This window comes from Neltuma alba, unplaced genomic scaffold (genome assembly GCF_004799145.2).
Source record: "Neltuma alba isolate B1F8T4 unplaced genomic scaffold, ASM479914v2 tig00010750_pilon, whole genome shotgun sequence".
Taxonomy (NCBI): Eukaryota; Viridiplantae; Streptophyta; class Magnoliopsida; order Fabales; family Fabaceae; genus Neltuma; species Neltuma alba.
The window spans coordinates 45,084-71,010 of NW_021635576.1; the positions used below are offsets into that span (position 1 = coordinate 45,084).

Sequence of the window (25,927 nt, forward strand, 5' to 3'; positions counted from 1 at the left end):
TCGACATTCAAAACTATAATGGCCATACCTGTGACATCTAAAACACTCAATGTGGGATTTGTTTGCAACCTTTGACTTCCCATTAGATGGGCATTATTGATCACAACCATTTCTTTCATCAGCTGCATTTGAGTTTCTTTCCTTCCACTTGTTTCTTCTATACCCAAAATCTTTAGAGTTTTGAAGTTCATCAAGTGAAAGATTGTCAAAATCTTTTGACTCTTCAATGGCACAAATAACAAAGTTAAATTTCAGCAACATGGACCGCAAAATTTTCTCAATGATGGTGACGTCTACAAGCCACTCTCCAAGGATCCGCATCTTGCTCACAATCACCGTAGTGCGTGAGAAGTACTTTGACACTGCCTCTCCTAATTTCATCCAGAAGGTCTCAAACTCACCTCGTAGAGTTTAATTTGAAGCAGTGTTCGCTTCGCCCTTGCATTCCCTTGGCACTTCTTCATGGAGTCCCAAATTTGCTTTGACGCATTCTTGCAAAGAATTGTTTCCAGGATTGAACGATCAATGGCTTGGAAAAGGTAATTCTTTGCCTTCGAGTCTTTCAATTTCAATGCCTCAAGTTTAGCCTTTTCACCATTTGACAGAACAACACCACCTGCAGGTTCTTGGATGCCATGCTCAACAACTGTCTAAAACTCTTTGGACTGCAAAAAATTTTCCATCAACATACTCCAATGGTCATAATGACCATCAGAGTGAGGGATAGAAGGTTGAACAAAATTCTTTGAAGCCATTGCCTAACTGTTGCAAAATTTCACTGAGACTCTCGTGTTTGCACTCGACACTCGGTGTTTGCACTCACACAATCTCTCCTCAACTTGGCTTTGATATCACTGTTGGATGTGGAAGTAATATAAAATAATAAACTCTCAAATATAAACTGAAGAATCCAATGAATTTATTTGCTATTAACGAAGCCTTTATATAGGCTTTACACAGACAATGTGTTTGCTAAATAATAGCATGTACAAAACCCATAAACCCATGATTAAAGAATATAACCCTAACAGACCCATTATCCCAACTAAAATATCCACTCCCTAACTCCCTAACAAGTAGGAGCTGACCAATTCAAATGACAATAACAAATAAATAATAAGAGGATAAATCCCAACTGACTAAACAAATGACAAATGAATAATATCCTAAATAATAAAAGGATAAATCCCAACAGTTTTTCAATTAAAAAAAATACACATAAAGAATCTTTTTAAAATATTCTTTAATAATGTATGTTATTAAAGAAGAAGGAAAGTGCATGTAATTAAGACAAAATAAAAAAGTGGTCAGAATATTTTACGCTAAAAAAATAGAGACCGGAATATATATTTCCAATGCACTAAAGCTTTTAAATAAACTTGCATTTGGACTTTTAATTTATGTGGATTTCTTATTTACAAATGCATGGCAATGTCTTTGTGATGAAACAGGAAATTTTTTGTCATATTCATCAGAATATTCTTTTATATAAATATATATTTATATCAGACAACTGGCTCTCTGGTCTTTATGGCTCAGTTTTGCAACTGATTTGTAATTACAATTACAATGACGCGGGCTTGAGAGCTGGTATATCCCTTCCTTTCCTCCAAACCTTACCCTTCGATATATTTATATCAGACAATAGGCGTATTTACATTGAAACAACTTTTTCTTCATTTTTAATTTAGCCACATTATTCTTGCCTTTATCCTTTAAAAATGCTTTTCTTTGCCTTGCTACGCATAAGTGTCCTCTTATTAGAGACCATTTGATTTGAGGTACCGTCGGACAGTAAATGTGGACACCTCTCACAGTAGAAACTCAAACTTTAATTTGTCATGGTAGGAGAAACTAGCTTCCTTTCACTAGACTCAGAACTCACAAAGAAGATAGCAGAGACGCAGGACCAATGTTCTCAAATGAAGTCTTCTGTTATCGTAACTTTCAAATTGGGAGGTTTTGGTGCGTTTAAAAATTGATTATGTTCCCCACGATTCTCTGCCATAACTACCCACCATCCTAACTGGTTTCTCATGCATTTGAAATATAATGGGCATATCCTCGATAAGTACCTGAAGTTCTGTTCATTAGCATCTGGATCCTCAAATGTTTTGGATTTGGGCCTCATCCACTAAGGATGGACCAAACATGGTCCAAAAATATGTGCATGCAGCTTTGCTTGGGTAAGTAAAGCGTAACGCTAACTTCCATGGATACACAATGCTGAACACGAATAGTTTTTCAAGTGCATTCAGAACCTCGAGATAAAAATTTCACAAATCAAAACTCAAGCTACAAAAATCGAATAAATTACTCTGTTATGAGCCATTCTAAAACTTAAGATTTCCTCTACTGTACGAATAAAATATCAAACTGGAATCGATATATCGATACAGTTTAGGCCTGGCTCTAACTGTAATCAATATCCGATACCACATATAAAATAATTATCATTTATAGAATGAACAAGATATTGCACTATTCATTTGCATGCACTGTTTTAATATTTAGTCTTCTCCAACAGAAACAAACACCAGAGTGCTCCATATATGTAATTTATCAATTTATCGCCCAACAATATACACAAAATGTCTCAAAATTAGCTTCAACATCTAAGTGACAGCCTTCTCCTTGCCTGTATCTCATAAATGGGGTGAGATTAGGAGAAATTTAAATCTCAGTATTTTTAATTAATTACTTGGAGCAATACACATGTCAGCTGGAAGAATTATGCTCCATGCAAACGAAAGCCAAGGGGCAATCCCTAAAGATATGGTTAATATCTTCTATGCCCCATGACAAAGAGTAAATCACTGATCCAATGTCATTTCCCTTCTGTATCTTTATGAATCTGTGAGGAGCCAGAGAAAAGTCCTCACTCTCTAGGTACCTGGAAGTTTCCACACAGGAGTAAGTTTTGTTTCAGAGCTATATTGTTCCAAATAAGAGATTGAGAAGCACGATAGGCAGATTTGGTGGTGAATTTGCCAGTGGCCATGAGTCAATTGCCGAGTACAAGAAAGCTCATTTATGCGAGCAGCAATTGAGATTCCTGATGATATGTCTTAGAGAACGTCTGGAGGTAAAAGATGTTGAAATATATTCCATTTCTAATGCCCAATATCATTAATGTAAGCAGAGATAGGATTAGAGAGCTCATGTTTAGGGATATCAGCATAAGATAGATGCTTCAATGGGCCACAATCACCCACCATAGGCAAGTGGTTGATGATTGGTAATGGTGACTATGTTTCTTTAAATAATAGGCTAGGGTGGCCATTAAAGCAGTCCGGTCTATCATATCCTTCCATGAAGGGGTTATGAGTCCCATGTTAGGGAGTTTCACTAGTATTGTAGAATTTATAAGTTCAAGAGATTTTTTTCCTCTTAATAGACTAATCTTTTAGGATTACGCTTTCCTTTTAAGTTTATGCTTATCACAAAATGTATTATACCTTATACCCTTAGACGTAAGGGACATACTCAGTGGGTTTGTTCATTTATACCTTTGTGGTTTTAATGGGCAATTTTCTTTTTATAAAGAAAAAGAAAGTGAATATAATTTTTTTTTTGTTTTGCTCAACTTTTTTACATTGGTTAAAATACAAAGGAGTTCTTTTTCCTCTTAATAGGCTAATATTTTAGGATTAGACTCTCCTTTTAAGTTTATCTCCGTCACAAAAGGTATTAGACCTTATGCCTTTAGATGTAAGGGACATCCTCAGTAGGTTTGTTTATTTATACCTTCGTGGTTTTAATGGGCAATTTTCTTTTTATAAAGAAAAAGATAGTGAATATAATTTTTTTTGGTTTTGCTTAACTTTGTTGCATTGGTTAAAATGCAAATTGGGTCTAGAACAATAACTATATCTACACTGGCTACAAAATTGGTGTAGAAAATCATTTTTTAACAACTATGAAAATGCCTTTTCACAGTGGTGACGAAGAGAACAAAAGAAATGTTTTTAAGTAAATGTTGATGGAGAAGTTAATGGTTCAACCGTCAACGTGTTACTCAAGGTAATGACCAAATTAAAAATCTATAAAAGTAACTGATGAATTAGAGCATAAAGACTTATTAATAAGGTCTTGCTTGATATTAGGTGAAAGTTTGTACTGTTTATTGTGTCATTGTTTATTAATATTTAATATTACCTTATCTTAATCATTTGTTTTTAAAATCAGAAATTCTTGTGGCAGATTAGGATGTGTGATGAATATTTTAGGTTAGGATCACGTTCCACACGTACTGCGTGAGTGGTCAAAGACAATAAGCATTTCAATATGAGAACACTCCCAAAATTTTCTTATGGAAAGAATAAGAGAGTATTATTAGGCTCAAAATAAGACCATAAATCAGGGCTCAAGTACTTTATAATAAGGACGAAGAAAAGAAGGCTCTATAGAATAATATATACTATTACCGTGTAAGTGAAGGTAATTTGATCCAATAAGATTTTTTTTTTGCCTGAATCCAATGAGATTATTGAAAGCATCAAACAACGGATGTTCCACATTTCTCATTAGTTTACAACGAAATTGAAGTTTTTTTTAAAAAAAAAAATCCAAAAAAATGATTGTTAAATTTTAAAATTTCAAATCAGGAATTATTACAACGCATTTTTGTAATAATTCCTTATTTGAAATTTTGAAATTCAACTTCTACAAATGATAAATAATAAGATCAGAGTAATAGACATTATAGTCAGAGTGTAGTAAGAGACTAATGAGAGAGGAAAGATTACGCCATCCGGTATTTATTACAAGCACTATATCCATCGCATTTCCAAAAGTCACTATAAATTAAAGGTCCAAAATGACTATCTTTATATCAATTCATATTTTATACAAGTCATGAATATTTTCAAATTTTATGTCATGCACGAGGAAAACATGTATAAAAGTTGATGCGTTTATAAAGGGCAAGCGGGTGAAGGAGGAAGTATTTATTGTTTTCAAAGTACTAAAAACACCTGTCATTGAATTAATTGATACGGTAGTTTAAGGATCAGTGGCTGACCTAGAGTCAATTCAATCATAATTAAAATAATATAATTTAATTAAAAAGGAATATTATTTAAATATAAAAACACTAACTCAAAAGTAAATAGAACGTTTATGTATAAGCCACATGTAATCCAACCAACAAAATACAACTACTAAAATTAAAAAAACGACATATTGCAATTTTAACTTTTTTTCTAAAACTCAAAAGGATGCCGTTTTTAGCAAAACAAAAGATGAAAAATTATAAAACCCAACCAGATCAACTCGTCCAAAACTCTTGATTACAGCAGCTGCGGAGTAATTCATGAGTTGCTATTTTTTCCTTTTCCTTTTCAAACTTAAAATGATGTCATTTTAGTCTCATATAGTGAGGAAAAATATAAAATTTGACTCAATCAACCTATTCAAAACTGTTAATCGGACTAATCCGAGAATAATTAGTTGATTCACTGGTCTGACTCGCTAACCTGAGTTAAGTTTTCGTATCATATTTTTTCAAGTATGAAGTAAGAAAAGTTGCCTTATAAAAAGGAAGCAAATGAGTATGTGTGTGTGTATAAATTTGGGGGTTTATCAAAATCATAGCGTTGTATATCTCATTAAGATCTAACATATTATTCATTGCACACAGGCATACATAGGCCCTTAATTAGCTGACAGATTATAATTAAGCTCAAACACATAACCCAACCACAAACACGACGCTTCATAACCTAGCTATTAGCAAGGTTTTTGTCCTTCATAGTTGCCAGGAGGATCATAGTTGCAGCCAATGAAAGTGCCTCCATTGTCACACCTCACTTTGGCACAAACAACACGAATTGAATTCTTCCACACCACCTGAGTATAGTGCCCGCACTGCCCAGCAACGCACGAGTTGCTATCGTAGTCATAATTTGCCTTCTCCTCAACCCACATCTTTACGGCGTTAATGCCGGTCATGTCACCGGAGCTCCATGCGATGTTCTCCCCCTACTGGCCATTGGAGCGGACCATCTGGCAGTCAGCCTTGCGTTGGGTAGCATAGTTCTGTGGATACGCTGAGACAGTATCATCCCAAGCTATGTTTGGAACACCCACTTGTGATCTTGCTGCGTTGTGGACATTCACATAGTCTTGCGGTGAGTTCTGAGCATGGGCCATGATGGCAAAGAGGAGGAGGAGGAGGAGGAGGAAGAAAGAAAATGGAAGCTTGGATGATACCTCCGTTGTTGAAGCTTGAGGTATTTGATACGATGATGAATAAATGTTTACAAGTCAATGATGATGGAGGGGTATTGGCATATAATTTATTCTGCCTTCGACGTGTTATTGAAAGTAATAATTGGATAATCCATACGTTGTAGAAAATAAGCTCAATCTTTGAATTGTTTACGGCAAATTTGTTATAAGCATGGAAATATTAACACGCCAAAGTTTGACTGACTTCCGTCAACCTTCTCCGTCATCTTCATCAATTAACCTCCCTTTAACGTTCACATTCCGTGCATCCATTATTGACCCCTTTAAGTCTAATTTACTTTCCAATCAATAAGTATATTTTTAAAATTGATATCCAATAAACGTTATATTTAATTTTTTATTTTATATTTATCAAAATTAAAAACTAAAATATAATAATAAAATAAAAATTGAATTTGGGCTTGATGAAAATTCATAATTTCTGCGATAGAAGTTGATCTCCCTTGAAATATTATTGAAGACAATCAAATAGTAGAACACCTCTAATTACTCCCCTGTTCTAATTATAAGTCTCAGTTTTTCTAAACACGTATATTATACAAAAACTATATATATACATATATATATATATATATATCAAGGTCATGTTTAAAATATTGTTTTTATCCTTTTCGTTTATATATATATATATATATATATATAACTTAGAGTATTGTCAAGTCACTTTAGGCTTGAGATTAATCTTTATCAGGTTGGAAATGTTAAGATTAAAATCCTTCCAATAAGTGCACTTCCTAAAAAGTATCCTTTTCATTTCTGTCCTCTGACAAATACCACTATTTTTATGCTTCCTTGGCCTTCAAATTAATTTAATGCCGTTATTTTAATGGATATTTTAGGGAAAATGCTTTAATTGACTTAGAAATTTATACTGAAACATATATTTGAAAAGAAAACTAATAATTATATTTTGGGACAGAAGGAGTAATGAAATTTCTTTTATAATGCATTTTTCAATTATTAATAAGAACTCTTACTATTTGTTTTGGTACTCGGTGAAAATTGGAAAATCCAAAATCCCAAATTAAATATATTTTAATTATTCACTTTGGTTTTGCTCACCCCTATTATTCTAGCGGAACTACCATTGATGTTCTGGTTGCATTAGTCATTTAGTTGGACCATTCAAATTTTAAAGCAAATAATCGATAACCACTGATTTTTATTTTTCTCTTTTGATATGAATATACAAAGGATTTGTTGACCAAAAAAAAAAAAAGAATATAGAAAGGATTTAGCTCCTTCCTCACGTAAAGGAAAATGCTTCCGCACTTTCCATGAAAATACAGAGCTTTGAGATTCTAAAATATATATATTTTTAATTTCTAATATTAAAGGACAATCTTTTGGTTACTCGTCAATTGAGAAGCGGAAGACGACGTTGATGATGATGGTCGCTCAGGTTCAAGGTTGCGGCCGCTCTGCCTCTCGTCTCCCTCTTCTGCGATGATGATGATGAATGGAATGGAGGTCGTCGGCGGTGATGGAAGGAACGGAGATGGTCGCCGATCGGTATGGGTGTGAGAGAGATGTGGCGATGGTGAATGGAAGAGGAGGTGAAGGGTGGAGGTTGATGGTTTTGACTCCCTGGCCGTCCGCTCTCCTCCTTCCCCCACGCCCCCCAAAAAAACACCCCAAAAAAGAATAATATCAGACTAACCTAATGTTTTTTTTATTTTTTATAAAACAGTGCGCTCCATCAAGCCCTTCAGTGTCAATATTACTGGTCCTCTTTTGTAATTTCGCTAGTCTTTAATTGTCTTTTTCACTTTCAGCTCTAATTTTAATTTTCCTGTAATGAAATTCAAGATAATATAAATACCATGCATTGTAAAAATCAAATCAATTCAAACAAATTATAAAAATATGATAATTTTGCCCTTTTGAGCTCTATCTTCATGCAAACACTTTTAATTTAAATTAATCATAATAAATATAATCAAGCCCAATTTAATTAATAAAAATCCCAAACAAGATATGAAAAATCATGATAAAATAAAGATTTATCAGTGACCTAAATAGGAATTTGGGTTAGTCAAGTGACTTTTTAAGAGATTTTTACAATTACAATAAATAAATTGAATGTGAAATAATAATAATAATAATAAATCGTAAAGATTCAAAATTAAAACAAAAGAGTTGCCTAAAGCAAAATTGTTGAATGATGGGATGTGAAATAGAGTAATGATTAATTATAATTTTTAAATATTCCATATTTAAAAAGATTTAAAAATATCTTGTTTATAATTTTGATTTGACTGTTATCATTTTTATTAATTTTAATTTATACTTAACTTTGAGATTCTAAAATATTTTGTTTTTAATTTCTAATATTAAAGGACAATCTTTTCGTTACTCGTCAAATCATGTCGGTATCTTTCTAATAAACCGGTCCCCATTTCACACAAATTTGAAGATCGGGGTGAAGCAAACCCTAATCACGGGAAAGAAGAACCAGGTAAGCGAAAATGGCCGTAAAGAGGAAGCGTTCTTCCCAATCGAGAGCCCTGACGCGCATGAAAACAAAGGGCAGCAAACCAGTTCTTCCCCAAGATGTCATCACAATGATTCTCGTACGGCTTCCGGTAAAATCCCTAATCCGATTTCAATGTGTGTCCAAAGAATGGAAAAATCTATTCAAAACCCCATCTTTCATCGCAGAACACCTTCAGCACTCCACACACCAAAACCCTCTTCTTATTTTTGAAGATTTTGATTTTTATGATCGTTTTCGCCTACGTTTGCTCAACCGTGAGATGCGAGTCCGTGATGTTCAGACCCATCCCCGTATCAATTCTAGACACTCTTTTGTTTGGGCCGTCAATTCTTGCAATGGCTTGATCTGTATTGTTGGGTTGCTCCATCGTACGCAATCTCTTTCGATTTTCCTGTGGAATCCAGCGACTAGAAAGCTGAGAGAGGTGCCTGCTGGAGATTATGATTTGTGGGTGATTGTGTCTTTGTATGTAGGATTTGGATTTAGCCCAACTCTTAATGATTACAAGATAGTGAAAATTCGTATGAACAATCTTTGGGTTATTAATGAAGTGGAAGTGTATTCATTAAATAAAAGGAGATGGAAGGAAGTAGAACTGGGAAGCTTAGATGGTGTAGCTGTTACTTCGCATGGCTTCACTTTTAATGGAGCTATCTTTTGGATTGGATCAAACCTTGGCGGCAGCATCCTGGTCTCATTTGACATAGCAACAGAAGTGTTTACATTGATACCGATGCCTCCTATACGCCTTTGGGGTACTCGTACATATAGCCACAAACTTACAGTATATGATAACAAGCTTGCTATGCTATTTCCTGAAGGAGATTCGGTTCATTTGTGGGTGATGGAGGAGGGTTCATGTGCATCCAGGGAGAAATTGCGTTGGACTAAGAAATATGCTAGCCGCACATTTGAAGGCCCCAGGTTGTTCCCATTGACTACTATTTGGAGGAATGAAATTGTTTGCAATACAAGGGAACTGGGTGTGGACAAACGACCAATTGTTATGTGGAATGTCACAACTGAAGAATTTAAGTTGTTAGATATCCGCAAATTTGGCTTGACTAGTTTCAGAGGTGGCATTTTTAATTATGCAGAAAGCCTTGCACTCATTGGCAATTAACTTGGACGTCAAATAGCTTATTGGGTTTTAAATCTTGATTGTTATATTTCATATTTACCTTGTTCAAGCACTTTTGGAAGAGTTGGTTCATTCTGTAACTATGACCCTTCCTGTGCTTAGAGATTTTACTAAGAATGATGACTGCAGATATGCAACAACGGATGTTTGTAGCTTTATTTGACTTATCTATTTATTCAGCTTTCTTTCAAAGTTGGACGCATATTTTAGTTGCTGCCGTGCGGTTTATTTGGGGCCTTTTGTGATTAACTGGTTTGTGAATTTCGTTAGGTATATACGTAGTTGTCCTTCTTACTTTTTGTGCTACGTGATCCCTCCGAGAATAGCCTTTCCACTTCTCTTTCCTTCTATTTCTGTTCACTTCTCATCTTCAACGATAAGAGTGAAATTTTAACGGTAGATTTCATATTTTATAAAATTATGAATAAAATTTTAAATTTATTTAAAAAATAAATAAATTAAACTAGTAAATTTTAGTCATGATAATTTAAAAGAATCATCAAAAAATATTCTGTAAAATTATTTCAAAAATATAAAATATAAACTGTTCATATTTCGATCTTAAAAGTTGAGTGATAAGTGGATAGAAATAAACAGAAAGGGAAGTGAAGAGATCCTTTTACCGATCCGTTCTTATATTCAATCTTTGTTCCTTGATTCTTTTTTCAACGAAGTCTATGATCAAATAAAAGCACATGGAAGGAAGTAGAATTGAGGAAGTTCTTAGATGGTGTAACTATCACTTCAAATAGCTTCACTTTTAATGGGGCTATCTTGTGGATGATGACGACATTATAGTCTCGTTTGACATAATAACAGGAGTGTTTACATTGATACCAATACCTCCTTTACCCTTTTTGGTTTCTCGTAGACCATTTGGCAAACCTCTTTTTGTAAAAGATCCTACAGTATATGATAACAAACCTGCTATGCTATTTCATACTTTGAGTGAAGACCTCGAATCGTCTTTGATTCACTTGTGGGCGATGGAGGAAAGCACATATATGTGCATCTAGGGAGAGATGGTGTTAGACTAAGAAGTATACTAGCCGCCCTTTTCGCGGCCGCTTGTTGGATCCGGTGACTATTTGGAGGAATGAAATTGTTGGCAATGCGTCTGCTAGAGGAGAATCTCTCCATTTAATTTCCTCTCTACTTTCTCTTCATTTATTATTTTTATCATTAGATTAACATCCAACTGTTGAGATTTAATATATTATAACAATATTATTATAATAGCAATCAAATAAAAATATATACATATATGAGTAGTGAGAAATTAATATACAGACGTTCCTTCTATAGATTTTTATTAAAATATTTTATAATTTTTTTTTGTGTTTTGATCCTGTGCTGTCTGATTATAATAACATCATAGTATTTATTTATGCATAAATTAAAGTTATTTATATATAATTTTATTATTTAATATTATATAATATATTAAATCTCAACCATTAGATATTAATCCAATGGTACAGATAGTAAATGGAGGGAAGCGGGGAGAAAGCTAAATGGAGCTTTTTCTCCCCCCCCCCCGGGGGAGGGCTTGGATCTAAACAAACTGATTGACGAAAAACTTTTATGTTCAATTTCACAACTAATGAATTTAAGTTGCTCGATATCCGAAAATATAGACATGGTTATGATATTTTCAATAATGTAGAAAGCGTTGTACAAATTGGCAAGATGGACGTTGAATAGCTAATTGGGTTTTACATCTTGATTATTATATTTACTTTGTTAGAGCAATTTTGGAAGGATTTGGTTCATCCTGCAACTATATGAGGCTTCGTGTCCGTTAGTGATTTTATTTGACTTATCTATGATATCATATATCAAGTTATCCAGTTTCTTTCAAAGTTGGAGGCAAATTTTAGCTGCTGGTGTGTGGATTTTTTGGGGATCTTTACATATTCGGCTAATAAATATACCTGTTATTCTGCGTACTATGTGAAGGAAGAAAAGCAAGCGAAGCAAGTGTAATTAAGTTTCTTGCTTCTTTTTTCTTTTTTGTTTAATTTCTAATGGGTATATGAATTAAATGAACTAGTTTGTGATCTTGGGTATGTACGTAGTTGTCCTTCTGACTGTTTATGCCAGTTTGTAAAAGAAGATCATGGAAATAACAGGAGATCATAAGTTCTTGGGTCAATGACAATATTCTAATTATTATCATCAATTTTTATATCTTGGCTGTGTATTATATATAAAGTGCAACTTACTAGATACACACCATTAATCTGGATTTGAAAGTTTTGAAAAGGTAGTTTTATGGTAAACACTTTGTATTTTCCCCTCTTCTGCGTCGTCTTCTCCCATTAATCTGAAACTCTCTCACTTGCCCTAATATCCAAAACTAACCGTCTGTGTTTATTTTTTAATATATTTAAATGTTATTTCTTGTACATGTTTTATATACTAGTACATGTATATAATATAAGTTTATTTAATTACTATATTATTGGTTAGACTGTTAAGCTATAAAAACTGTAACCTGATGCTAGTTATAACCTTTCCAGTTGGATATCCAAACTTTACTTCAAAAGTGTGTTTTTGCTTCTATATTATTTGAATCATAAAACTAAATAAATATATATATATATATATATATAAATAATTAGAAAAACCGGTCCCACACGCTCTCTCTAGTTGTGTGTGATGTGTCTCTATCAGGATCACATGCAAGATTATTTATTGAGACCGCAATGTTAATTTGTCGTTGACAAGGAAACGTTTCAGCTAGGTTTCTTCATGACCACTTGGACCTATTGACTCTACTATATGTTAACTCCTTGGCCTCGGTTTTCATATATACTCCTATGATCTTATTTTTAAGACATTTCTAATACTACTTTCAATTTTTAATATAAGAGCTAGTTAACTAGTTTGAATAGATTAAATAAACTAGTTAAATTAGTTATTTGTAATAAATGGTCATTGTCTTTCATAAAATATCTTTGCTAACAAATATATTGATTATAACTACCATTATTACAAAGGTTATCTTAAAAAAAAAAAGATAAATATGAGAGATAAAATGAATTGGGATCTTATATTTAGGATAAAAAAAAAAAGTCAAATGAACTTCTATATTAAGTAACGGAGGTAGTATGTTTTATACACACTAAGAAAAAACATAAACCATATTAACCTTTCTTGAAAATATAACAATTTTTTTTACTTTATCTATATTTAATATATATACCTTTAAAAAAATTACTATTTACATTATAATTAATAAATGTCAAAATAGTACATTTATGCTACTACTTAGAAAATTTTTCTTTCTTTTGCCTTATAATATAGAACCAAAGGAGTAAGTTACAACCAATGAAATCAGTCACAACTAATAAATTCAGCTACGTCAAAATGTTGGCTAATTAAAATTAGTTAAAAATAATAAATATGCAATAAATGAATATTTTGTTAAAGATATACCTTATTTGTGAAGGAAGTGAGAGAAATATGAGTGGAAAAAATTGAGTCTAATAGTTTATTAAATAAGAGAAAATGAGTAATAGTTAATATACGGTCATACATTTAATGGGAATAAAAATTATAAAAAAAGACAAAAAAATTTCAGCCAAAACAATAACTCATATAAAGGATCAGTAGTTATGTATGTATGTATGTATGTATGTATGTATGTATGTATGTATGTATGTATGTATATACATATATCTATATATATAGGAGGAAGTGTATCATACTTTTCTTCATGTCATTATCTTTTATGTGATGACCCCGACCCATGCAGAAGAAGGAACCAAAGACTTTCAAAGAACCCACCATAACCTTTTTCATACGTTTGTTCATGTGTCTCAATCACACATGACCGTCTGCTTCCGCCATCTTTGCTAGTTTTTTGACAATTGAAGTTTTGCACCCTCACTGGTCTTCATAGATGACCACCATGAAGCTCTCTCTGGCTAAAGGGCTAACTCTGATCATTATTCCACTTTTCCTAATTCTCTTTCTCTTCTCTTCTTCTTGTCACTCCCTAAACAGAATAACCCCAGGCAAGCCTTTTAAAAACGGCGACGTTTTGGTCTCCGACGGAACAACCTATGCCCTTGGTTTCTTCACGCCCGACAAAAATTCCAAAAACAGCTTCGTCGGAATCTGGTACAACCAAGTTTCAGAGCGAACCCTTGTCTGGGTTGCCAACAGAGGCAACCCTCTTAATGATCCTTCTGGAATTCTCTCAATCGACATTCATGGGAACATCGTTCTTGTTGCCAACCATACGAATCCAAATCCGATTTGGTCTTCCAATGTTTCACTCTCGTCGTCATCATCTCCCACTAAGACCTTCGCGAAGCTTCTAGACACAGGAAACTTGGTTTTGGTCGAAAATAATGGCACAAGTAAGGTTCTTTGGCAGAGTTTTGATTATCCCTGCGACACCATGCTTCCGCTTATGAAACTCGGATTGGATAAGAAGACCGGACTGAAAAGATTCCTTACCTCATGGAAATCCCTTGACGACCCGAGACCCGGAAACATGAGCTATAAGATCGACCCGAGAGGCCATCCTCAGTTCTTCGTCTACAAAAGCGAGGACCCCATCTATCCGGTTGGGTCTTGGACGGGTCAAAGATGGGGCGGAATACCTGAGATGATCCCAAACTACTTCATCTTCAACGTTAGCTTCGCGGATGATGCAAATGAAACGGGCATAATGTACAGTCTCAACGATCCTTCAGCGTTATCAAGAATGGTTCTTGATAATTCGGGTCACTTGAGCCGATACACGTGGCAATCCGAAGGCCATATATGGCAGGAAATCCTGCACATTCCAAGAGATAATTGTGACCATTATCGGCGATGCGGGTCAAATAGTTACTGTGACTCGTATTATGTTGTTGCAGACAAGTTTCAATGTGTGTGCTTGCCTGGATTTGAATCCGAAAACCCAGAAATGAGAAACGGGTCGGGTGGTGGGTGCGTGAGGAAGAAGGATGTGTCCACGTGTCAAAGTGGGGAGGGATTTGTGAAAGTAGCACGTGCGAAACTACCAGATACATCAAAGGTAGAGTTGGATGATAAGAGCATTGGCATGAGCTCGGAAGAATGTAAAGAGAAGTGTGCGAAGGATTGTTCATGTGAAGCATATGCGAGTGCAAATGAGGTCACACTGAGAGGCTGCCTGACGTGGCATGCTGACATGGAAGACATTAGGATATTTAATAGTGTGGGTCAAGATTTGTATGTTCGTGTGGATGCAGTTGAATTAGGTACAATTCTTATATTCACTTCTTTTTATTTTATTAATTGTTTGCCTTTTAAATTCAATTCATGTTTTAGACGTATGATCATTATTCCTCTAGCTAGTTCATACAGCCTTCCAATTCCTAATATAAGAATTAGATAACTCATTTATGGAGATTAAAAAATTAGTTAAATTAGAGTTATCACTCCTTTAGTTGATACTTTTTCCAATCACACTTGTTATTTTGTTATTATTGATTGTTAAAATATGCATATGTACTTATAAATTTATCCATCAATACTTGTAGTTTTTTATCAGCTCTCATTATGTAAATTAGATTTGTAAATTTTCATATTAACACTTGTTATTTATGTGTTATTAGCTTTTAAAATACATGCGTCCTCATAAATTCACCTATGAAATATGGATACTTATTATTTTGCTATTATTTATTGTTAAAATGTGTATGTGCACTTATAAATTTGCTTATGATTTTGACATAATAAATATAATCAACTTGACCAAATTTTTCTATAAAAAAAATTTTCATATTTTCCAAACTGCAAAATATAATATTATGGAAATTTTGAGGAAAATGAAAAGTCCCTGATTAACAGATTAATTAATAAATGGTTACCTGGAATTCAAAGGAGCGTAAGTACTTGATGTGTATATAAAAAAAATATAGAAAATATAATTTCAGATATCATTTTCCGATTAATTTTTCAATCAGAGACTTTTTCTTTCCCTAATTTCCCCAATAAATTATTCTTATAGAAAATTTCAATGGTATTGTCTTCTTCAACATATCATTCTTATCTCTGCAGCTAAATATGAAAACAAGCCTCATAGTTCTCTTGGCAAGAAGGGGATGGGCGCACTAGTCGTTTCGGTTTGCCTCTTAATGTTGGTGATCACTTTTGTGTATTGGTTTGCAAAGAAGAAGAAACAAGGTAAGCTAAATTTTTATGAATTTGTCAAAAAAAAAAAAGATCACTTTTCTAGGGCAGCTGAATTATATTGCACTTGATCTTTTACCATTCTTTTAATATACAGCGAGAAGAAGGCTTGATGGAAATTTAGTTGATAGAGGAAATGGTTCGGATTTATCATTGTTCAATCTAAGTGATATATAATTGCAGCAACTGAGAATTTCTCTGATGCAAACAAGCTTGGACATGGTGGTTTTGGTTCAGTTTATAAGGTAGTCATTCACTGGTAGTTGGTCTTAAATTTCACGAAGTTGAGATGAACATCATTTTTAATTCAATGGCATTAATATTTTTTAAAAACCATGTCTTATATGTAACACTTAATGGGAAAAATTGAAGTAATATTTTTGACTTCAGGGTATACTCCAAAATGGAATGACTGTAGCAGTGAAGAGGCTTCACAGCATTCTGGACGAGGCACTGAAGAGTTCAAAAATGAAGTTACTTTAATGGCAAAGCTCCAACATAGAAATCTGGTAAAGATTTTAGGTTGCTGCATACAAGGAAAAGAGAGGATATTGTTCTATGAATATTTGCCAAATAAAACTCTGGAGATTTTCATTTTTGGTACGTCTTCTTTCAAGAGCTTTTGCATAAGTAATAGTGAAACTTTCTTCTTCTTGTTTTTTTTTTTGGTTGTTGTTCTATAATATCAAAGTTTATCAAGTGTTCTTCACTTTTGATAGTTTTAATATTTTGTTCAGATCAAGCAAAGAAATTGCACTTAGACTGGAGCAAACGATTTGATATCATTTGTGGTTTTGCAAGAGGAATCTTATACCTTCACCATGATTCAAGATTAAGGATAATTCACAGAGATTTGAAAGCTAGTAATGTCTTGTTAGACTCTGCATTGAATCCAAAAATTTCTGATTTTGGCATGGCTAGAATATTTGGTGGAGACCAGATTGAAGCAAACACAAACAATGTTGTTGGAACCTAGTAAGTACTCAACAATGCAAAACACCACTATTTTAAAGTAGAATGAATTTTGTAACATCTGATAATCTTTTCTAATCTATAGCAGTTACATGTCACTTGAATATGCAATGGAAGAATTATTATCAACAAAATCTGATATCTATAGTTTTGGAGTTTTACTTCTTGAGATTGTTAGCGGAAGAAAATGTAGCAGTTAGTATGATGATATTAGCCATACTTTGGTTGGACACGTAAGTATATGTCTATAAGAATCAACCACTTAGAAATTAAAAATTTCTCTTCAACAATCTAATAACCAAATTCCTTTGATAAATCCAGGTTTGGGAAATGTGGAGAGAAGGTAGAGCAAGGGAGATTCTTGACCACCATTAAGAGGTGAGACATGTCTTGAACAAGTTATAAAATGCTTAAATATCGGACTTCTATGTGTACAAAACTATGCAATAGACAGGCCAACTATGTTAGAAGTCATTCCCATGTTGGATAATGACACAGTTCTTCCACCTCCTGAACAACCAGGATTTATTTTCAAGAAAACTACTTGTGATCAATCAAATCCATTTGCTGCTGAAGAATTTATTTCGTTAAATGGAATGAGTACTTCAGAAATTGAAGCTCGCTAAAGGCAATGACTCTTGAAACATTCAATATACTTGAATATGCTGAGATCTTGTGTAGTTCTGTTGCTTGTATGGATATTATGATTATTATGATTTTATTATTATGAAATTAATTATTTTTCCTTCTTCCATATTTTTCCATTTCATGCAAACATAAGAGAAACAATAATGTGTTATAGGTCAGCTGGACACATTAACAAGTAAAAATTCTAAATTGATAAGTCAGTTCAAGTGTTAACAAGTATTTTTCTACACATTAATAAGTGACCCTTGAAAAATAACAAGTTCAATTAACGTTCAAGTTTTAACTAATCTTTCATCTGAGCGTTCAAGCACACTAACAAGTGATCCTTACAAACTGACAAGTAAAATCCATTGAAATGACAATTTCATTACAACTGAGTTCACACATTAACAAGTAAAAAGGCTTTAGATTGACAGGTCTGAGCTCACATTTTAACAAGTATTTATTGCTTGCTATGATAGACAAGTTTGCAAACTAAGGGACAATATAACAAGAGGCTTTAGTTGCCTGACGATTAATATCTTTTTGGTGAGTTAAAAGGGTCATGGATTTAAATTTTCCCATATCATCTTTGAGGATTTAATTCGATGCTACTATGGGAGCTAGAGGAAGTGGTGGCTTTCATTGCGGCGAATAAGGATTCTGGTCATGACGAATACAAACAGTGACTCGCAAACACTAAGGTGGTATCTCAGCAAAATTGGATAGACTATGAGGTCATTAAGAGTAAGACTGATAGAGATCAGAGAGAGAGTAGTAGCCACTATTTAAAAGCTATCAAATTCCCCCTCAAAAGGAAGAGTAATGATAAGGAGTTGAACAAGATAGTTTGGGGTTGAGTCTATACACCGCTAAGAGTGTGTAGTGGCCGCCTAAGCTGGATAAACTCTTAAAGCCTCGTTAGAGTTGGGCACCATGACAGAGTACTATATCAAGTCCCTGAATAGATAAATAGGAACTTGGAGATAGTGCAATCAAGATAGATAGCCCTAGTGGAATTCTTGGGGATCAAGAAGAAGAGAAAGAAATGAAAATGAGACAAATAGCTATGCAGGGAAATAGCATTATGAGGTTGGCATGTTCCCAATAATGTTAAGAGATACTCAATCACTTGAGGTTAGGTTGGCATGTTCCCAATAATGTTAAGAGATACTCAATCACTTGAGGTTAGGTTAAGAGGCACCCTTCACAGGGTATATGGTCTTGGCTACGACTCTTCATAGAGAAAGTGGGGACTATTCCTCTGAGACAGAATTGTTACCATTCTAGACAGAGACAAATACCCTATCTGAGCAGGAAAAAGGGAGCAGCTGAGGCAAGGCAAGCAGAGTTGACTTCAACCCAATAGAAGCATGATTAGTCAAGAACAAAGCTAGGGTTCTATGTCCCTAAGCTTAACAGAGAAGGGTAAGTGGAAAGAAGAGAACCTCATAAGTCCTCTCCCTATGACTTCCAGAACCAGTTGCGAATAGGATGAGAGGCTCCCTTTTTTGGGGATAAGATGTCTGGATAGCACACTGAAGACATAGCAACCAGTAAGAGTTTGCACTTTTTGTATTAGAACGCCAATCATTATGCATGTTAGAGTATGCTCCTACTAAAAAGTGAAGTAGTGGAAAGAGAAGTTGCACAAGTCCTCTCCTTATATCATCCTCAAGTAGCTAAGAACGGTAAGAGCAGCTAGAGGAGTAAGAGAGCTCCTAAGGCAGATTGGCTTAGGAATCTAAAGAAGCAGATAGGTTTCCTGGAGAATTGAATGAGGCTTAAGAGAATGATATGGGCTATTGGAACAGTCTTGGGAAATGATTAGTCGAGTTACCAACTAAGTGGAGGCGACTTATTTTATTACTCAACCCTATAGTCAGAATCTCCCAGAGATCTTAAAATGGCTCAAAGTGATGATAGTATTCTAGGGTTACCATGGATCTTGAAGAGGCTTATGGAAGAGCACAGTAGCTCCTGAGGTCACAGTAGATTGAGCCTAAGGGAAAGTGGCTGAGCCATAAGAATAAGTGTACAATACCTCTTTGGGAAGATGAAAACCAGGGATGAGTTTAAGATACAGAAACCTCCTTTAGTAGTAGAACAGTACAGAGAGAGTATCCACAACTTCCTTCCAGATAACCTTATTATTAATTAGGCTAAGCTCAATTTTCTTCTGATTGAAAGAGGAAAGCCAAAGTTAGGAAATTTAGAGCGGTAAGACCTGAACAAAAGGTATTCAAGCTAGCCCCAAATATAGGAACAAGCCCTTTTGATACAATGATAAACTGAGTATTGACCGGTAAATCCTTAAGAAAAGGCTAAAGTTAGGAATGTAAACTGGAAAGACCTGACTAAAGGTAGAACAGGAAGGGTCTAAGATAAGAAAGTATCAGGATTTGAGCCTATCAACATCAGTGCCTTAGATTCCCATCAACACTGTTCAGTTAAGCATGCTCGAGCAAGAGTAGCCTAAGGAAGGATAACCTTGGGAAGTAATGTAAGAAAGTGCAAAGGCAAAAAATGTTAGCCATTTTTGGTAAGAGTGCACTAAGTCTAGTAAGATACAAGATAAAGTTAAGGTAAGTAAAGATAGGCTGAAGTTGACAAAAAGATTGAGTAAGGTCAATAAAGACAATATCAAAAGCACCTTACCGAATAACTCCAAATGAGATGGTAGAGTTAAGGAAATAGATATGGGAGTTGATAGAAAAGAAATTTATTAGATTTAGCATATCTCCCCAAGGTGCTTTAGTACTCTTCATTAAGAAGAAGGATGGGAGTCTAAGGTTGTATACAGACTACTGAGAGCTGAATAAGGTAACAGTAAAGAATAAGTATCCGACACCATAGATCGATAGTTTGCTAGACCAGCTGGTTGAAGCTACAGTACTCTCCAAGATCGATTTATGGTCAGGATACCACCATCTGAGGATAAAGGTTGCTTTTAGGACCTGTTATGACAATATGAGTCCTTAGCAATGCTGTTGGTTAACAAATGCCCCTGCTACTTTCATAGATTATATGAACCGGATTTTTACCCGTACTTGGGTTGGATGTCATAGTCTTTATCGATGACATTCTTGTGTACTCAAAAGGAACATGAGTAGCAGTTAAGGACTATTCTAAATACACAAAAAGAGAAACAGCCCCATGCCAAACTTACTAAAGGTGAGTTTTGGATAAATGAAGTTAGATTCCTAAGCCACATCATTAAGAAAGAAGGTATGGTCATGGATCCCAGTAAAGTTGAGACAGTACTCAACTGGGAACAGCTCAAGATGGTAACATAGATAAGAAGTTTCTTAGGGCTGGCAAGTTACTACAGGACTTTTCTGGGATTGCCCAATTGTTAACCAAGCTTGCCAGGAAGAATCAACAGTTTGTGTGGGATAGTAAGTATGAGGCGAGATTTCACAAGCTGAAGTAAATGGTGACCTCTACTTTAGTATCAGTGATCCCTGATCCGACACTACCATATGTAGTGTACACAGATGTGAGTAAATAGGGATTAGGATACGTATTGGTGTAGCAAGGTAGAGTTGTCACCCATACCTCACGACAGCTAAAGCCTAATAAGGAAAATTATCCCACACATGACCTGGAGCTAGCAATGATCGTTTATGCCTAAAAGATATGAAGGCATTATTTGCACAGGGCAACCATAGAACTATTTTGTGATTATAAGAATCTCAAGTACCTGCAAGATTAGAAAGAGCCAAATATGAGATAGAGAAGATGAATGGAGCTACTCAAGAACTATGACTACCAGATCAGGTACCATCCAGGAAAGGCCAATGGAGTGGCCGATGCCTTGAGCAGGAAGGTAGTGTAGGTAGCAACCCTAATGATTAAAGAGGGTGAATTGTTAAAAGATATAAAGGATTGGGGTCCTATCTGTTAGATACAGTTAACATAATGTAGCAGAAGGAGCAGGAACGAAGGTCTTGTTGACCAATTGGATTAAAGGAGTTCAAAGAAGGGATGAGTTATCAAGAACCCTTCAAGTTAAGTTATTAGACCAAGAGATAAGAGATTTTGAAATCTCAACTAAGGGAATATTAAAGTATAAAGGAAGAACATAGGCCCCTCTAATAAATGGTCTCAGGAAGCAAATTCTTGATGAGGCATATAAGAGTAAGTACACGATTTATTGAGGAAATACCAAGATGTAACAAAAACTTAAGCAGAGGTTTTGATGGCCCGGTATGAGATAAGATGTCACCTAATATGTGACAAGATGCCTTACGTGCTAGACAATAAGGATGGAGCATAAGAAATCATCAGGATTTCTACAAACTCAGATCTCCTAGAGTAGAAATGAGACAGCATTTCCAGGAGTTCTATTATAGGATTACCTAGCACGTCATCAGATTATGATGCGGCATAGGTCATAGTCGATCAATTGACAAGTTAGCCTATTTCTTGGTAATTAAAGTTAGAGTATTTGCCAGAGAAAATTGCAAGGTTATACGTTAAGGAGTTTGTTAGATTTTATGGGGCACCAAAGGCCATCGTGACAGATAGAGACCCAAGGCTTACATCCAGATTTTGGAAAAAGATGCAAGAAGCCATGAGAACCGAGTTGAGTCTCAATATAGCTTATTACTGCAACCAGACAGGCAAACAAAGTGAACGATCCAAACCTAAGAAGACATGTTGAGGGCATATGTTTTACATTTTTAAGGAAACTGGAATAAGTACCTACCATGGGCAGAGTTTGCTCACAGTGGTAGCTGTCATTCTAGCCTTCAAATGGTCCCGTTTGAAGTTCTACATGGGAGAAAGTATACATCCCTAATTTGCTAGACAAAACTTAGAGAATGAAAAGCTTAAGGTCCAAATGTAATCAATTGAGCCTCTGAGCAAATATCGCTAGTTAAGTAGAAGTTGCTTACGACTCAGATCAGACAGAACAGTTACGCCAATAATAGGCGGAAACCATTAAAGTGAAAAAGTTGATGCCAAGGTACATAGGACTATTTGAGATTTTAGAGTTATAAGCCCTGATCAAAATAAATTCAAGCATGCTAAATAGGGAAAAAGAAAGGAGCATTCTCCTCGGGTAACCTCTTAGTGATAGTCAAGCTAGAGGTTTAGCCTTGAAATTTTGATGATGAAATTTTTAAAAGAGGGAAAGAATTGTCACATCTCAATTTTGAGGCCTAGGATCCTTGAAACTAGTCTAAAGAAGGTAGGATACTAAGCCCTTTTGAGCAGAAGTCCCAAAGATGAGAAAAGAAGTCAAAGCAGTTTTAGGGACTAAATTGCAAAGTGAAAGTTTCCAGGGGTTGAGGTGTGATCAAAGTTAGAGGCTTTGATAAAGGCTCAAGGGCCTAGAAAAAGAAACAAAAAATAAAAATAAGCCAAGGGTTAAGTTAGAAACCTCAAAGAGAGGATTGTATAAAGTTAAGTCCAAACAGGGACTAATTGTAAATTCAGAAAGTTATGACCAACAGGGGTAAAAATGGAAGAGTATAAAGAGAATTCCAAGAAAATCCCAAAAAAATGGAAAATAATATTCTAAGCTTCTTTTGTGAAGAGAAATGATAAAAATACCCCTGAGATAGCTTAAATAGAATTTATAAGGTTATGACTAATAAAAAGTACACTATTTGAGGTAATTATTTAAAATAGCACGATACCTAAAAAATGTACAAAAAATGAATTTAAATGGTTAAAAGGTTATACTAATTTATAAAATTAGTCTTGCAACCAAAAGGCCAGTGGAATGACTTTAATAAATTAAAGAACCGATTATGCCGATAAAAGGGTATTTTAGTAAATGATTTTTATGCAAGGCTTAAAAGAAGTGTTATGACTTGAGAAAATTCATAGATATTCTCTAGAATTAAAGGGAATTTATGGAGTACACAGAAGAATTTTCTGAACTCCGGAAGGCCATAAAGAAAGTCAGAGAAATGTGGGCTAATTATAATAAGAGGAAACTTAGGAAACAAGTTTTGATTCAATGGCTAGGATCTAATCTCCCTTCTCCTCCACCACTTTTGTGACACTTGACACCTTCTAGAAGAATGAGGTAAGGATGATGCAAGAAGATGATGCAATGATGATGTAAAAGTCAACTTAAAGTTCCAAAATTGTGCTTACTCTTTCCATTAGCTACCAAGGGCATTTTGTCCATTCAAGTTAAATTTTTGGCTATAAATAGGCACTCCCTGCCCTCACATTTTGTCCAATCAAGTAACCATAGGAGAGACTCTATCGCTCTTGCATTTAGAGAGAGAAAGAGCTATTTCTAGTAAGAGAAAGTCCATCTAAGTTCAAGAAATCACCAAGGTAGGCTCCTAAGCTCTTTGTGAATTATTGTGGGCTGTTTATATATGATTTTATATAGTTTTGGATGGCCATTTTCCATGGGGAGATGCTGCCAAAATTTCAAAAATTATGGAAGGGTTTATCAAGGGTTTAAAGCATAGACTGCACACTTGAAAAGTATAGGTTTTGTTTAGTTTTGAGTGAGTTTTGGAAAGAAAATCCCACCCCTATTTATGATAATTCAATTCAGCCAAGGAGAGAGAATGGGGTTGGAGTTGAATTTGATTTAATTTGATGCTTTCAACATGTTTAAATGATGAAATGGTGTAGGAAAATAAAGAAAGGAAGCGTAGAAGCATTAAATTTGAAAATGAAAATTTGGTTTTCAAGACACCCTAGTTGGCCAAAATGAAATCTATAGGGAGGGATTGAATATTCATGAATTTAAGTGAATATTTTGATTCCTTGGGTAAAATTGTGTAGGATTAGCCTAAGAGAGTAATTTTTACAAAGTTAGAATATAAATCCAAAAATTAGCAGAAAAGGGGTAAGTTCAAGAAGATTAGCCTTAAACTTTATTTAATCTCTTGGTCCTAATAGATTGTATGATAAATGTGACTATGTTTAGGATTTTGAAACATCTAATAGGATGTGTTGGGGATGTTGACCGAATGCCTACATGGTTGGAAAGTCAAGAGAGTCAAAGGAAAAGTAAGAGGAAAGCTTGAGTTGCAAGGTAGTGAACTTACCTATTGTTATTGCTTGATGTTGTATGCTTGTGTGTGATGTTGTGTACATGTTAGTTGAATGTTATTGTGACATGTTTTAGCTGCTGTAATTGCTATTCGTGATGGGTAGATTATGTCTCCTTAGCCATGCATCAAGAAGTTAGCTTTGAACATGCTAAAATGTCACTAATTAATAAGAGAATAAACAAGTTGCGTGTAGTGCATTAGCATCCATCTAGCATGATTAATATAGTATTGTTTGCTACTGAGATTCTCCTAAATCTCACCCCTCTCTAAGCAACCATTTAGGTCAATCAATGATGGGTACTAATGGCATGAGAAGCAAGGAGAAGAAAGTGGAGAATTATTGATGTTAACAATTAAGGTTATGTTCAACGTATAATTCTCCTACATTGTAATTTATGTTATGAATGCCATCAATACAATGTATTTACTTAGAATGTTTATGGCATGAATGAAAGTATACGAGTTTGAATGGGAAAGATGAAGCCAAAGTTTTACATCACAAGGAAATAAAAAGAATTAAAGCAAAAGTTAGTTAAGGGATAAAAAATGTAGTTCCTAGAGCAATTAATTTCAAGCTTCAGTTTGACCTATCAAATGAATGTGTTAAGGTAGGATATTTGGTAAACCTATTTTACACATCTCAAGTTTTAAAATGAGAGGTAAATCACCTCAATTGGATGTGTACATAAGAAGATATGAATTTTCAAATTTGAGATACAAAATTTGGAAGTTCCAGATTTTAACAAATGAACAGTAATCTTTATCCGATAAACTATATGAACTGGGCAAGGATAAGGCCAGTTGGATATTTTTTCCTTGAAGAGTATTGAAAGAGCTTTTCGTAGAATTTTAGAAAACTCCATACGATTTTTCTAGAGTTAGTTATGATATTTCAAAGTTGGACTTATAGTCTAGAAATTGCACAGTGAACTATAATTTCTGAAAAGTAACTTCCTAAATGAGATTTTTAAGCTCAAGACCATCCAATGTGGTCTAAAAAGATTCTAAATGGACTCTAAGGTATGATATAAGTAAGGTGTGATAAAACAAGAGTATTGAATGCAACAGGAGGAGTTTTTGCAGAAGGTAGTTCACGTGTTCAATCCTACATTCAATGCTTCTTCGCGCCTTTTATAGTTGGAGAAGTTTAATAACTATTAGACGGAAGAGCTTCTAGCTGTTGAGAGTTTTAGTTGCGTGTTTGCCCAGTTGCAACGGTATTCGCTA

General features: G+C 34.5%; 1 protein-coding gene and 2 pseudogenes across 1 annotated transcript; 2 read left to right on the plus strand and 1 right to left on the minus strand.

The window, feature by feature from the left end:
* Positions 1-5,730: 5,730 nt before the first annotated feature.
* Positions 5,731-6,504, minus strand: LOC114758807 (pathogenesis-related protein 1-like; annotated as a pseudogene).
* Positions 6,505-8,798: 2,294 nt separating this feature from the next.
* On the plus strand, positions 8,799-13,393 carry LOC114758808 (putative F-box/kelch-repeat protein At1g12870). The gene is made up of 2 exons (XM_028947893.1): positions 8,799-9,603; positions 13,353-13,393. The coding sequence occupies exons 1-2, from the start codon at positions 8,817-8,819 to the stop codon at positions 13,391-13,393; spliced, it is 828 nt and encodes a 275-aa protein (XP_028803726.1). The 5' UTR covers positions 8,799-8,816.
* A 404-nt stretch (positions 13,394-13,797) lies between these two features.
* On the plus strand, positions 13,798-17,747 carry LOC114758809 (G-type lectin S-receptor-like serine/threonine-protein kinase At1g11410; annotated as a pseudogene).
* Positions 17,748-25,927: the final 8,180 nt, after the last annotated feature.

What these genes read in the sequence shown, in the direction of transcription:
- LOC114758808 (XM_028947893.1), top strand. Translation starts at nt 8,817, where the DNA reads ATGATTCTCGTACGGCTTCCGGTAAAATCCCTAATCCGATTTCAATGT. An exon ending in TTTGTGGGTGATGGAGGAGG is followed by an intron (nt 9,604 to 13,352) that starts GTTCATGTGCAT and finishes GAAGGAAGTGAG; the next exon opens with AGAAATATGAGTGGAAAAAA.